The sequence below is a fragment of the Microtus oregoni genome, unplaced genomic scaffold, assembly GCF_018167655.1.
Source record: "Microtus oregoni isolate MIOR12 unplaced genomic scaffold, Mior012 000001F_ref0000356, whole genome shotgun sequence".
NCBI classification, from domain to species: Eukaryota; Metazoa; Chordata; class Mammalia; order Rodentia; family Cricetidae; genus Microtus; species Microtus oregoni.
In genome coordinates, this window is record NW_024543060.1 from 65,816,120 (window position 1) to 65,831,488 (window position 15,369).

Genomic DNA, 15,369 nt, shown 5'->3' on the forward strand with positions numbered 1-15,369 from the left:
TCTTTTCCTTGCCTCTAGGAATTGTGGACAGTTCCTAGACCAGAGGTGGAACTTGGTGCCTGATTTTCTTTCTTGGAATCGCATTTGGTCTGGCTTGTGTTTTCCCAGGCTGTCAGCATTTATTAAAGATTTCAAAAAGCAATGCATTATGTATACTTGATTGTAGAAATAAAAGAGGCAGACTGTGAAACTATTAAATTTATTATATCATAGCACACAAAGAAACTATAAGAGAACAATGAAGCTTAATACAGATATTTAATAATTTCAAGAATATAATTAATTATATTTGAATAGAGTTCTTTATTTTTAACATACATTTAATTTCATTTACTTACAGAAAATAATACTTTGTGTACTACATCTTTGAATGCTTGCTTTACCTGCTGGTTCCTTAGGGTATAAATGAAGGGATTTAACATAGGGACAACAGAGGTATTGAGAATTGCCACTCCTTTGGTCAATGACGCCTTTTCTTTCGCAGAGGGGTTGGCGTACATGAAGATGCAGCTTCCATAAGAGAGGGAGATGACAATCATGTGAGAGGAGCAGGTGGAGAAAGCCTTTTTCCTCTGGCTGGCAGATGGGAACCTCAGAATGGTACTGATGATGCAGATGTAAGATAAAATCACCAAGGCCAACGTGAAGAGCAGAGTCACCAGAGCAACATAGAAACTAATCACTTCTAGAAACAATGTATCTGAGCAAGACAGTTGTAAAAGGGGAAAAAAGTCACACGCAAAATGATCAATGATGTTGGAAGCACAGTAATTCTGCTGGAGCAAAAGCATAAGGGGTGGGAAAACAGTCAGAAACCCTCCCAGCCAGGCAAACAGCACGAACAGGGTGCAGAGTCTCCTGCTCATGATGGTCGTGTAGTGAAGGGGCTTGCAGATGGCCACATAGCGGTCATAGGACATGGCAGTGAGAATGTAAAATTCACACACCCCCATGAAGATAAAGAAAAAGAGTTGAGCAACACAGTTGTTATAGGAAATTGTCTTATTCCGAGTGACAATAGACCCTAGAAATCTAGGGATGCATACACTTGTAAATGAGACTTCCAAGAAAGCAAAATTCCGGAGGAAGAAATACATTGGTGTTTGTAGATGAGCATCTACAAAAGTCAGAATGATGATAGTCAGGTTGCCAGTGACACTTAATATATATGTGATTAATAAAAAGAGGAAAATCACAATCTGGAGGTCAGGATCGTCAGAAAGGCCCTCGAGGATGAATTCTGTAATCTCCGTGTGGTTCATAACCCCTGTTCCTCCTTCTATTTCCTCTTTTAAAGCTATATAGGGAAAAAGATTTAAAGGAGAAATTTATATCTGTGATTAATATCATTCTAATACAGTTCTAAATTATCTTCTGTAGTTCATGACAATTAGGTATGAACTATCATCTTTGTACTGTTTAGTAGATATTTATGATGTAACTTATTTAGTAGTCTCTTAAATATAGCAGGAGATATCAGGAAACTTTTGCATTATAAGACTTGTCATTAGAAAATGGAAAATAAAGTCAGTAATTTTTGCCTCATGACTAATTAGATGGGATATTATTAAAATTTGTGTAAGTAATATGAAACATATCTAATTAATGCATTAATTAATTAATTAATTAAAGCATTTATAATTAATGCTTACATTAGAATGGACTTTCTCCTAAAAACACAAATGGGTGATTCTTGAGATTTTGAAAGGCAATAACAGATGATAATAATACAGAACTTAGCTTTGAGTTAATAGTGTCCAATTAAATGCTATTTTCATCACTTTTGATCTTGAAATTTTAAAATCTGTATTAACTTCAATTTAGGCACAACATGGATGTAATAATAGCAATAAACACTTCATTATTATAAAAAAAGAAAGGTAACAATAACTTTATTATTTTATATATAAGAAATCAATGATTCTTTTTAACAAATAAAATGTTTAAAGATTACTATTCATGTTTAAGTAATTAAATTTATTTTAATAACAATATTTTTGAATTGCTGTTAAGGACAAACCCAAATCATATGTATATATTATATGATTAATCTAATAGAATTTGTAATTATCTAAAAAATAGAAAATGTATATTTTAGGTATTATCTTTCACTTCATATGTTAATATATGTAACACTTGATTCTGTCTACAAAGTTATAAATACGTGTATTGTACAAAGTAAACTGCCTTTTGAGATCACAGAGACGTGTACTATTTGCTTTTCATTTTTCTCTAACACACAAATTGGAAAAGTCATTACTTGCCTTAGGTCTCGGCAGCTCTGTCTCAGTGTGTTTCCATTTGGTCATACTTCTGCTTATTTATGAAACTTCATAAATAAATAAATTTATTTCCCAGCTTGTTTGATCCATATAAAATCACTCATATGGGTCTATTCATCCGCAAGGACACCTAGAGATACACGGAGAACTGTCTCTGCTCATCTTCACCTATTGCGTTAATTCTCAGCTATTTAAACACAGCACTAGAGGATATGGTTGTCTTTAGATTTAACCTGTGATGTCCTGAAAACTGCCTCTGTATGCCTTTATAGAGACAGACTTTTGCTCTGAAGAACAGAGTGTAAAGGCATGGCTGCTCTGCTGGACACTTTTGACACTTAAGTGCATCCGGCTTCATTTAATTTTTCTTTATTTTATGATGACTGAATAGAAAATATTAAAAGTTCTCAGATATGGGAACATGCTGCAGTCTTCTACAGTCATCAGGAGCAGCTCAGAAGAGAGCACTATTGATGGAGAGATCCGAGCATGATTTGAGAGCACTGCTATATGATCACGGGATGCTTAACCCAGGACCGCACTTCCGGCAGCTTGTGCTTATGGCACAGATGCTCCGGGCTCTTGTTTTGACTTCAAAAGACTTGAGCCCTTGGGAACTAAGCAAAGTCCTGGCTATAGCTATGCTCTCTTGTAGACCTTGGGGGATTTCTAGAAGCCATCCTTCAATACTTTACTAGCCTCTAGCTCTGCTCACTAGTGGAGCTCCCTCGAGAGTGGGTTCACCATTGTCTGCTACTTACATACATTAATTACAATTATTTCGCATTTCATTCTTAATAGTAATTCATGAGCAATAAAATGTGCTTTCTTGAAAACCTGGAGAACTTTGACAATTTATATTTGATTATATCTTTCAAATGTAAAATTTCTACATATTGAATGGCTTATTTTAGTTTTGTTGGGTGTCAGAGTATCATCAAATAAAAGGTTATAATGTTGTGTTAAATAATAGCAATTAAAACCTACATGTTGTGCTACAATGAAAAAAATGTCATTTTTCAGTACAATTTAATCCTCATTATAAACTTTAATATCTAATTTCATTATTTATATTTATTGTACTTTTTAGCCTTTATAATGTTTTAAACAATCTATTCAATATTCTAGTGAAAAATATTATAGAGCCCTAATATTTTATTTATGTGAAATTCTTGTTAGTAAGTTATACTAATTATTCTTTTCCACAAGTTTAGTTTCTCAAATATTTTACAATAATATATATATAACCAGACAATTAAGACATAATGTATTTATTATTTAATAGGCAAAAAATCTAATTGGTAAAAATGTATAATTTATAAAATAAATGTTATACATTTGAATAAAACAACTAACCTTTCATTTGATATAAAAATGAGATGGCATATATGATAAATTTTTAATTTGTTTTTTCCAGCTTACTGGAGTACAAGTGACATCTGTATACATTTAAGGTACATTACATAGTGCTTTGATATATCTATATCTATATCTATATCTATATCTATATCTATATCTATATCTATATATATATCTGTACATACAATAATAACAATTATTCATACAGAACTATAGTATGGGTGAGATGTAAACTTGAGAATTTCTTTAGTGTTATAGAGTGTGAGGTAAAGAAGCAGCTTGTCAGATATGGCTCTATATTACTAAGAGTGATATCTTTATCAACTTAATTCCTTGGAAATAGTAAAAATGTTGTTCCCTTTTTTAACCACAAAATATTAAGTAATAAAAATATTTCATCACCAATCATTGGAGGACAATTTCTTTTTTTTTTTTTTTAAATTTATTTATTTATTAAGGATTTCTGCCTCGTCCCCACAACCGCTTCCCATTTCCCTCCCCCTCCCCCCGATCAAGTCCCCCTCCCTCATCTGCTCGAAGAGCAATCAGGGTTCCCTGACCTGTGGGAAGCCCAAGGACTGCCCACCTCTATCCAGGTCTCATACGGTGAGCATTCAAACTGCCTAGGCTCCCACAAAGCCAGTACGTGCAGTAGGATCAAAAACCCACTGCAATTGTTCTTGAATTCTCAGTATTCCTCATTGTCCGCTATGTTCAGCTAGTCCGGATTTATCCCATGCTTTTTCAGACCTAGGCCAGCTGGCCTTGGTGAGATCCCAATAGAACATCCCCATTGTCTTAGTGTGTGGGTGCACCCCTTGTGGTCCTGAGTTCCTTGCTCGTGCTCCGTCTCCTTCTGCTCCTGATTTGGACCTTGAGATTTCTGTCCGGTGCTCCCGTGTGGGTCTCTGTCTCTGTCTCCTTTCATCGCCTGATGAAGGTTAATATTCCTGAGGATGCCTATGTGTTTGTCTTTGGATTTGCCTTATTTAGCTTCTCTAGGAACATGAATTATAAGCTCAATGTCCTTTATTTATGGCTAGAAACCAAATATGAGTGAGTACATCCCATGTTCCTCTTTTTGGGTCTGGCTTACCTCACTCAGGATAGTGTTTTCTATTTCCATCCATTTGTATGCAAAATTCAAGAAGTCCTTGTTTTTTACTGCTGAGTAATACTCTAATATGTATATATTCCATACTTTCTTCATCCATTCTTCCGTTGAAGGGCATCTAGGTTGTTTCCAGGTTCTGGCTATTACAAACAATGCTGCCATGAACATAGTTGAGCATATACTTTTGTTGTATGATAGGGCCTCTCTTGGGTATATTCCCAAGAGTGGTATTGCTGGATCCAGGGGTAGGTTGATCCCGAATTTCCTGAGAAACCGAAACACTGCTTTCCAGAGTGGTTGCACAAGTTTGCATTCCCACCAGCAATGGGTGATTGTACCCCTTTCTCCACAACCTCTCCAGCAAAGGCTATCATTGGTGTTTTTTATTTTAGCCATTCTGACAGGTGTAAGGTGGTATCTTAAAGTTGTCTTGATTTGCATTTCCCTGATCGCTAAGGAAGTTGAGCATGACCTTAAGTATCTTTTGGCCATTTGAACTTCTTCTGTTGAGAATTCTCTGTTCAGCTCAGTGCCCCATTTTATAATTGGGTTGATTAGCCTTTTACGGTCTAGTTTCTTGAGTTCTTTATATATTTTGGAGATCAAACCTTTGTCAGTTGCAGGGTTGGTGAAGATCTTCTCCCAGTCAGTGGGTTGTCTTTTTGTCTTAGTGACAGTGTCCTTTGCTTTACAGAAGCTTCTCAGCCTCAGGAAGTCCCATTTATTCAATGATGCCCTTAGTGTCTGTGCTGCTGGGGTTATACATAGGAAGTGGTCTCCTGTGCCCATTTGCTGTAGAGTACTTCCCACTTTCTCTTCTATCAGGTTCAGTGTGTTCGGACTGATATTGAGGTCTTTAATCCATTTGGATTTGAGTTTTGTGCATGGTGATAGATATGGATCTATTTTCATTCTTCTACAGATTGACATCCAGTTTTGCCGGCACCATTTGTTGAAGATGCTCTCTTTTTTCCATTGTATACTTTTAGCTCCTTTATCGAAGATCAGGTGTTCATAGGTTTGTGGGTTAATGTCAGGGTCTTCTATTCGATTCCATTGGTCGACTTCTCTGTTTTTATGCCAATACCAAGCTGTTTTCAATACTGTAGCTCTGTAATAGAGTTTGAAGTCAGGGATGGTAATGCCTCCAGACAATCCTTTATTGTATAAGATTGTTTTGGCTATCCTGGGTTTTTTGTTTTTCCATATAAAGTTAATTATTGTCTTCTCCAGATCTGTGAAGAATTTTGATGGGATTTTGATGGGGATTGCATTGAATCTATAGATTGCTTTTGGTAGAATTGCCATTTTTACTATGTTGATCCTCCCAATCCAAGAGCAAGGGAGGTCTTTCCATTTTCTGGTGTCTTCTTCAATTTCTTTCTTCAAAGACTTATAGTTCTTGTCAAGTAGATCTTTCACTTCCTTGGTCAGGGTTACCCCAAGGTATTTTATGCTATTTGTGGCTATCGTGAAAGGTGATGCTTCTCTGATTTCCCTCTCTGCTTCCTTATCCTTAGTGTATAGGAACGCAACTGATTTTTTGGAGTTGATCTTGTATCCTGCCACATTACTAAAGCTGTTTATCAGCTGTAGGAGTTCTTTGGTAGAATTTTTGGGGTCGCTTATGTACACTATCATATCATCTGCAAATAATGAAAGCTTAACTTCTTCCTTTCCAATACGAATCCCCTTGATCTCCTTATGTTGTCTTATTGCTATTGCTAGAATTTCAAGCACTATATTGAAGAGGTATGGCGAGAGTGGACATCCTTGTCGTGTTCCTGATTTTAGTGGGATGGCTTTGAGTTTTTCTCCGTTTAATTTAATGTTAGCTGTTGGCTTGCTGTAAATAGCTTTTATTATATTTAGGTAGGACCCTTGTATCCCTATTCTCTCCAAGACCTTTATCATAAAGGGGTGTTGAATTTTGTCGAATGCTTTTTCAGCATCTAGTGAAATGATCATATGGTTTTTTTCTTTCAGTTTATTTATATGGTGGATTACATTGATAGATTTGCGTATGTTGAACCAGCCCTGCATCTCTGGGATGAAGCCTACTTGATCATAATGGATAATTTTTCTTATGTGTTCTTGGATTCGGTTTGCCAGTATTTTATTGAAAATTTTTGCGTCGATGTTCATGAGTGAGATCGGTCTGTAATTCTCTTTCTTGGTTGGGTCTTTTTGTGGTTTTGGTATCAGGGTAACTGTAGCTTCATAAAAGGAATTTGGCAATGACTCTTCTGATTCTATATTGTGAAATACCTTAAGGAGTATAGGTATTAATTCTTCTTGGAAGTTCTGGTAGAATTCTGCATTGAAACCATCTGGTCCTGGGCTTTTTTTCGAAGGGAGATTTTTGATAACCATTTCTAATTCTTCGCGAGAAACCGGTCTATTTAGATCATTCACCTGGTCTTGGTTTAGCTTTGGTATATGATACTTATTTAAAAAAATGTCCATTTCTTTTGTATTTTCCAGTTTTGTGGCATACAGGCTTTTGTAGTAGGATCTAATGATTCTCTGAATTTCCTCTGTGTCTGTAGTTATGTCCCCCTTTTCATTTCTGATCTTATTTATTTGCGTGTTCTCTCTCTGTCGTTTAATTAGTTTGGATAGGGGTTTGTCGATCTTGTTGATTTTCTCCAAGAACCAGCTTTTTGTTTCATTGATTCTTTGGACTGTTTTCTGTGTTTCTATTTTGTTGATTTCAGCCCTCAGTTTTATTATTTCCAGTCTTCTACTTCTCCTGGGCGTGTCTGCTTCTTTTTTTTCTAGAGCTTTCAGGTGTGTTTTTAAGTCCCCAATGTATGCATTCTCCGTTTTCTTTAAGTGGGCACTTAGTGCTATGAACTTTCCTCTTAGCACTGCTTTCATTGTGTCCCATAGGTTTGAGTATGTTGTCCCTTTATTTTCATTAAATTCAAGGAAGACTTTAATTTCTTTCTTGATTTCTTCCTTGACCCAGGTGTGGTTCAGTAGTTGACTGTTCAGTTTCCATGAGTTTGTCGGTTTTTTGGGGGCAGCGTGGTTGTTGCCTTCTAACTTTAATCCGTGATGATCTGATAAGACACAGGTGGACACTGATATTTTTTTGTATCTGTGGAGGTTTCCTTTGTTACCAAGTATGTGGTCAATTTTTGAGAAGGTTCCATGAGCTGCAGAGAAGGTATATTCTTTCCTATTTGGGTGGAATGTTCTATAGATGTCTGTTAAGTCCATTTGATTCATTACCTCCAATAATTCTCTTAATTCTCTATTAGGTTTCTGTCTGATTGACCTGTCCCTTGGAGAGAGAGGTGTGTTGAAGTCTCCTACTACTAGTGTGTGTGGTTTGATGTCTGCCTTGAGTTCTAGTAATATTTCTTTTACATAAGTAGGTGCTTTTATATTGGGGGCGTATATATTCAGGATTGAGACGTCCTCCTGATGAATTGTTCCTGTTATGAGTATAAAGTGACCGTCTCGGTCTCTTCTGATTGATTTTAGTTTGAAGTCAGTTTTGTTAGAAATTAGTATGGCCACACCTGCTTTTTTCTTAGGACCATTTGCTTGAAAGACCTTTTCCCAACCCTTTACTCTGAGTAGGTGCCTGTCTTTGTGGTTGAGATGTGTTTCTTGCAAACAGCAGAATGTTGGATCCTGTTTTCGTATCCAATCTTTTAGCCTGTGCCTTTTTATAGGTGAATTGAGCCCATTAATATTAAGTGATATTAATGACCAGTGGTTGTTTACTCCGGTTATTCTTATTGCTTTTGGTAGTAGAGATTATGTGTCTCCCTTCTTTGAGATGTGCTCGTGAAGGGTCATTAGATGCCTGGGTTATTATAGGCAGTGTTGGCAGTGTTGGATTCCTTGGGTTGCGATTTTCCTTCTATTACTTTCTGTAGGGCTGGATTTGTGGCTAAGTATTGTTTAAATTTGTTAATATCCTGGAATGTCTTGTTTTCTCCATTGATAATGAACGATAGCTTGGCTGGGTATAGTAGTTTGGGTTTGCATCCATGGTCTCTTAGCTTCTGCAGAACCTCTATCCAGGACCTTCTGGCTTTCATAGTTTCCATCGAGAAGTCAGGTGTAAGTCTGATCGGTTTACCTTTATAAGTTACTTGCCCCTTTTCTTTTGCAGCTCTTAATATTCTTTCTTTAACCTGTATATTTTGTGTTTTGATTATTATATGGCGAGGAGATGTTTTTCTTTGATCCAGTCTGTTTGGTGTTCTGTATGCTTCTTGAATATTTAAATGAATATCTTTCTTTAAGTTGGGAAAGTTTTCTTCCATAATTTTGTTGAAAATATTTTCTGGGCCTTTGAGCTGTGACTCTTCTCCTTCTTCTATTCCTATTATTCTTAGGTTTGGTTTTTTTATTGTGTCCCATAGTTCCTGAATGTTTTGTGTTGAGAATTTGTTGGCTTTGCTGTTTTCTTTGATCTGTTCGTTTATTTTCTCTATGGTGTCCTCAGCATCTGAGAGTCTTTCTTCTAGCTCTTGTATTCTATTGATTATGCTTGTTTCTGTAGACTCTGCTCGTTGGCCTAGATTTTCCATATCCAGCTGGTCCTCAGTTTGTATTTTCTTCTTTGCCTTCATTTCAGTTTTCAATTCTTGAACTGTTTCCATTACCTGCTTGATGGTTTTTTCTTGGTTTCCCAGGGTATCATGTACATATTTACTCATTTCTTCAAACTTTTTGTTATACTTCTCATCCATTTCTATAAGGGCATTTTTTACATGTTGTTTAAGGGACTCTATTATCTTCATAAAGTCGATTTTTTCCACTTCTTCTGTGTTAGGTTGTTCAAATACTTCTGTTGTAAGATCATTGGGTTCTGATGTTTTCATGTTGTTTTTCGGATTATTGGGTGAATTCTTGCCTTGGCGCCTGCCCATTTCCTCCTATTGATCCTATCCAATGGGTCCTTTAAAAACCGGATCAGGTTTCCCTGCTGGCCAAGGGCTCCGCTTACAAAATGCCCTCACTCTCTTTCGTGGTTCCTGCTGCAGGCCAAGAACCCTCTCACCCCTCCGAAGGATCTTCAGGACAGGACCAGGCTCCCCTTGTGCCAGTGACCTGGCCAACCAAAAGCCTACCTCTTTGATTCAGTTGTAGTAGGGCGAACTGCTCTCCTTATTGCACGCCTGTCCCCACAGCTTGGGTCTGCGGCTGCGCTGGTCCCCGAAAGCCTCTTCCTGTATGTGGTGTTGCTCTGCCGTGTCTGGCCGCCGTGCCGCTCCGCCTCTGCGCGTCTGGCCGCTGCGCCGCTCCGCCTCTGCGCGTCTGGAGGACAATTTCTATTAGTGTCTCAAACTGTGCTCTTTTCCTTTCCTGTAGTTAGACTTAGAGGCTCATTTCAGGTTTCGTTTATTTTAATTTTCAAGAATAGCCCAGATAGTAAATCTTCTTCACTCTTTCATTTCTTTTGTGTTCATTAAAATACAGATTCACTGTATTCATTTATGTGATGATCTATGGACATAACTAAAAATGACAGGCCTAGATGAAAATACTTTGTTCCCTGCCTTTTGCTTTCACGTATTATGTTGATATTTCATCTACCTACTTCTGCTTCTGCTGCTGCTGCCCCGTCATCCTTTGCTGACATAAAAATTAAGTTCTTTGGCCCTCAAACAAGACTGAAGGTAATGGCTCTCTGGGAATCTTCCAGGCCTTCCATGCCATGCTGAAACATCCTGTCGTCTGGAGTCTGAGCAGCTACCAGTTTCAGTGTCCTATGTGAAGACAGTCATTATTGGGGTACCAAGACAACGTTGTGTAAGCCAGTCTAACAAATTTTATTTTAATATAAAAAAGAGTAGTTCAACACGTGAATTTTAGATTTTCAAAAAATAGATGTTTATATTATGCCAATATTATACAATGACTATATATAATAATTATATAATAGAGTAACATATTAATGGTCATCAAAATGCTCTAATTTAACCCATTCATCACATGGCACAAAATTGTGATAATGTATTGTATAGTTTGTCATTGGCTTCTCTGTTGTCACAGTTCCAGCCCTATGCTTAAATTCCAAGATGGGTATCCAGTATTTTTATCTCATTGCCAACACATGCACTTGAAGTTTCTATTTGTTCTATATAACATTAGTCGTTGATAGAAATAGTTAATGCATAATTTATATGAACATCTCTACTTTAGAATGATTTGTGACATTTTTGGATATTACAATTTCACATTGGTTGTACACTGATATCATGAGGAATGGATTGCACTTTATATTTTTCTTATGTACATCTAAAACAGGCATTAACCTATTTCTAAAAATTTATTTTTTTCACTTAGATTTATTATATATATATTGGTTCTATAAGACAGGGTTTTGCTGTAGCTTTGGAGCCTGTCCTGGAACTAGCTCTTGTAGACCAGACTGGCCTTGAACACAGAGATCCACATGCCTCTGCTGCCTGAGTACTGGGATTAGTGAATCAGAAGGTACTGTGCAAGTGGCTGGGAGGGCTGTTATTGACAATCATTCACCTATGGACCCTGTGTCTGTGTGTAGCATTTTAGATTGGCCAAAGAGAGAGAGAGAGAGAGAGAGGAGAGAGAGAGAGAGAGAGAGAGAGAGAGAGAGAGAGAGAGAGAATTTGTGTGTGTGTGTGTCCCTGGTCAGGCAGCATCTTGACAAAGCAGATGTAGGGTCTTCCACACAGTTTGGCCTTGAGCATTTTGGTTGTGTGTCCTTGTCCTTCCTCCTTGATGACAATTCTTTGTACTAACTCAGGCATAAAACCACTGACTTCCGGCATCTTCTCACTTTCTCTGTGCTAACAACTTGAACATCGTGAGGTTGATGGCACCATCAGTGACAACCACACCTGAGGTCATATTTCCAGAAGCAAAAGAGAACAGGAAAGCCACAAAGGAACAGACCCATTTTAGCTGCTGCTGGGATCTAGACAAACTGAAACTTTAAATCTCATTTGGCCCTTACAATGTATGGTTCTTAATAAAGGAAGCATTAGGATTTAGAGACCTCATGATATACATTAATTCACATAAATATAATGTATCACATAGCTAGCAATTGTCAAATATACTTTCGGATAACCCCTTAAATACAGTGGAAAGCAACACACTGATATATGATTCTATAAACTTCTAAATATATCAAGGTCCAAAATAAAGTCTGATGTGATATATTTAGTTTGACTAAATATTGAGCTTTCAGTTGGTGAGTTGATGTTGAAGTCCCCAATTCACTTTCTTCTGCATGTTTGATATTTCTCCAATTTTCACAGTTTTACATTCAGAATGCCTGAAACAATGAGAATTAACTATGCCAGTTATTCAACTAAAAGAAACCTTTCTAAAAGACTCTTTAGTTAATTTTCTCTGAAGTAGTTTGCTGTTACTGTAAATGTTTCTGTCTAGTTTTCTTATATTATTAAGAGTGGATATGTTTCTTTTACTAAAGAAAGGAATGAGCAAGGATAAAAATCAGAAAACTATCAAACAGTAGGCTATTTCAAATTGTGTGGCATGTTTCTACATATATTTTATCTACTGTCTCTGTGGGCTACTAAAGGGACTAGTATAAAGCATTAGGTTGTTCATAAAGAGCATACACCCAAAATGCAAGGAATACAAAGCATAATACACATTAGTATTGAAATTAGAGATAAAAACATCAGAGAGAGTGACCAGTGAGATTAGGAAATAATTATAAGCTTAGAATACCCAGTGAGAATGTGTTTCAACACAGGCATTGTCTTTGGAGATAGAATCTGAACTCATACCCAAGGCTCCACATTGGTTTTTGACTTAGCAAGTTACCACATTGTACTAAAAAAAAAAAAATCAGTATCTCCATTCTTTTAGATTTTCTTTCTTTAAGAAATTTGTTTATTTATTTATTTGTTTATTTTACTACTGGTCATGGTTCATGTTTTCCTGCTCAACCTGTTATTCCACAGTAATGACAGTTTATGAATTCCTTAGTTTTACTGGCCTATTCCTTATTTTGACCTGGTGAAATATGAGAAACTAGTGTCTTCCTTTAAAGGACCATAATTACACAGACACACTCAAATAATGCAATGTTACTGAAAATTGCTATAATAGTGCAAACCCTTGGTAAAAGTTATGAAAATATAAAAAGATAGAAATCATTAAATTTTGTTTCACTTCAAAACCAGGCTATCATAATGGGTTTTATTGTTCTGAAATTACATTGTTTTCCTTTACACCAGATAATTGTGGTCACTGATCTAGATGTTTTGTTAATCAACATTCCTGAGCATTAGTCCACTCACTTAAGAAAAACAAAACCCAAACTAAATGACAGCAGTGACAAAAACACTACGGAAAATTCCCTAGGCAGCTGTGAATATTAACTAAGATATGAAATAAAATGTACTCAATCAAAAGATGACCGAGAATAAGTGCTTTATAAAAGCATTGTATTGTGGGGGAAATTCTCATCAGATTTGTAGGTTTTGTTAGAATAATTATGACTACCCTTTTATATATTCGGAAGCCAAATACAGATAAACACAGACAACATAAAACATTGCCTACAACATATGCTTTCAGAATAATTAGGAAATAGAGAATATCGTAGACTTCAAATTATTTCTAGGTAGTAAAAAATAAAACAGATAAGTGTAACTATTAGAGAGATTTCTTAAAATACTAATTTTGTAAAAATCTTACTATAGTTTTATATTAGTATCAGAGAAAATTTCAATGTAATCTTATCAAAACTCTTTAATCCTACAAATCAAAACAGCGTAAAATATTTTTATTATCAAGAATCAACATACTGATATGTATACTCCAACAAATTATTTTCTACCCAGAATTGTAAAATAATCTGTGGCTCAAGTTTATGAACTCAAGTTGCTCTGCAGAATCCAGAGCACTGGGTGTTTTAGGGCAGTCTGGTGCATAGCCCAGACTGCCATCTTACTGACAAACAACAGTCAAGCAAACCAAGAAAGGAGTACACAAATACCAGATTGTAAAAGATAAATTACATTTAGCATACACATGTGTCAAACAAATCATGCTATAATAACGTTCAGATTAATAGTAAATCAACACAAATGTACTCAGTAGCACAGGAAGGAACAGGATGAGAGATTACAATAAAGTTCATTTTGTCTTTATGTCGTTACAACATTTATACTTGTTAACAGGTACTATCACTTGCTTCTATAAAGTATTACTTTATGAACTAAATCCTTGAAGGCTTGTTTGACTTGTTGATTTCTCAACGTGTAAATAAAAGGGTTCAACATGGGAGCAATTGAAGTGTTGAGAACAGCCACCCCTTTGGTCAGCGATGCCCTTTCATTGGCAGAAGGTTTGACGTACATGAAGATGCAGCTTCCATACGAGATGGAGATGACAATCATGTGAGAGGAGCAGGTGGAGAAAGCCTTTTTCCTCTGGCTGGCAGATGGGAACTTCAGAATGGTGGTGATGATGCAGATGTATGACAAGATCACTAGTGCCAACGTGAACAGCAGAGTAACAAAGGCAAAATAAAAGCCAATCATCTCTAGACTCCTTGTGTCTGAGCAGGAGAGCTGTAAAATGGGGAAGTAGTCACAGGAGAAGTGATCGATGACATTAGAAGCACAGAAATCTAACTTAAGGACCAGCATGAGTGGCGGGAAGATGGTCAGAAATCCTGCCAGCCACGAGGTGAGGACAAGAAGGGCACAGACTTTCTGACTCATGATGACGGTGTAATGCAGTGGCTTGCAGATGGCGACATAGCGATCATAAGACATAGCGGTTAGAAGAAAGAACTCAGACACTCCCATGGAGATGAAGAAAAATAACTGAGCCAAACAGTTGTTGTAGGAAATGCTCTTAACTTTCGTAATTATTGACCACAGAAATCTAGGGACAGAGACACTGGTGAACATAATTTCTAAGAATGAGAAATTCTGGAGGAAGAAATACATAGGAGTCTTTAGGCGAGAGTCAAGCAAAGTGAGGGTGATGATGGTTAGGTTTCCACACACACTTAATATGTAAGCAATGAATAAAAAGAAAAAAATTACAACCTGAAGCTCTGGGTCATCTGAAATGCCCAACAGCACAAACTCTGTAATCATAGAGTGATTTTTCATACTGATTTACTGTTAACAGAATCTATTGATAAAAAAGAAATCAAAATATGAATTTAATATGGAAGAATTGAAGAGTTAAATATTCATATTGCTGTATGCAATGAGCTAAACCAATAGTAGTCCTTTTATAAAATTTTTATCAAATCTCTCTATTCCTACTGACACACAATTATATAAAATATATTATATATAACAAATATATACTAACTTGAAAAAACATGTATTTATGAACTTTGATTAAGGTCACCGTTCTTATTTTTACATGAAATATCTATGTCTGGTCAGAAATTGTATATACTTTACCTTCAAAGCACAGATTCTTGCAATGTATCTCAACTCTAAAATAATTTTTATGTTAATACATTGTTTTCAAATTTCCTATATTTTGTTTTATTATTGTTAATAAAAATGCTAATTTAAAATCTTATGCCATAATTCAAATTTCTATAATTTTTTTGGTAGAAAATAGTCTTATAACCCCATCTTTGGCATCATG

General features: G+C 36.2%; 2 protein-coding genes across 2 annotated transcripts; both read right to left on the reverse strand.

Moving 5' to 3' along the window:
* Positions 1-326: 326 nt before the first annotated feature.
* On the reverse strand, positions 327-1,262 carry LOC121460962 (olfactory receptor 6C3). The gene has a single exon (XM_041671664.1). It carries the CDS (start codon positions 1,260-1,262, stop codon positions 327-329), a length of 936 nt encoding a protein of 311 aa, XP_041527598.1.
* Positions 1,263-13,934: 12,672 nt separating this feature from the next.
* On the reverse strand, positions 13,935-14,873 carry LOC121459593 (olfactory receptor 6C3-like). The gene has a single exon (XM_041669487.1). It carries the CDS (start codon positions 14,871-14,873, stop codon positions 13,935-13,937), a length of 939 nt encoding a protein of 312 aa, XP_041525421.1.
* Between the last annotated feature and the right edge of the window lie 496 nt (positions 14,874-15,369).

Bases quoted from the DNA above. Each gene is read 5' to 3' on its own strand.
- LOC121460962 (XM_041671664.1), bottom strand. From the start codon at position 1,262: ATGAACCACACGGAGATTACAGAATTCATCCTCGAGGGCCTTTCTGAC.
- LOC121459593 (XM_041669487.1), bottom strand. From the start codon at position 14,873: ATGAAAAATCACTCTATGATTACAGAGTTTGTGCTGTTGGGCATTTCA.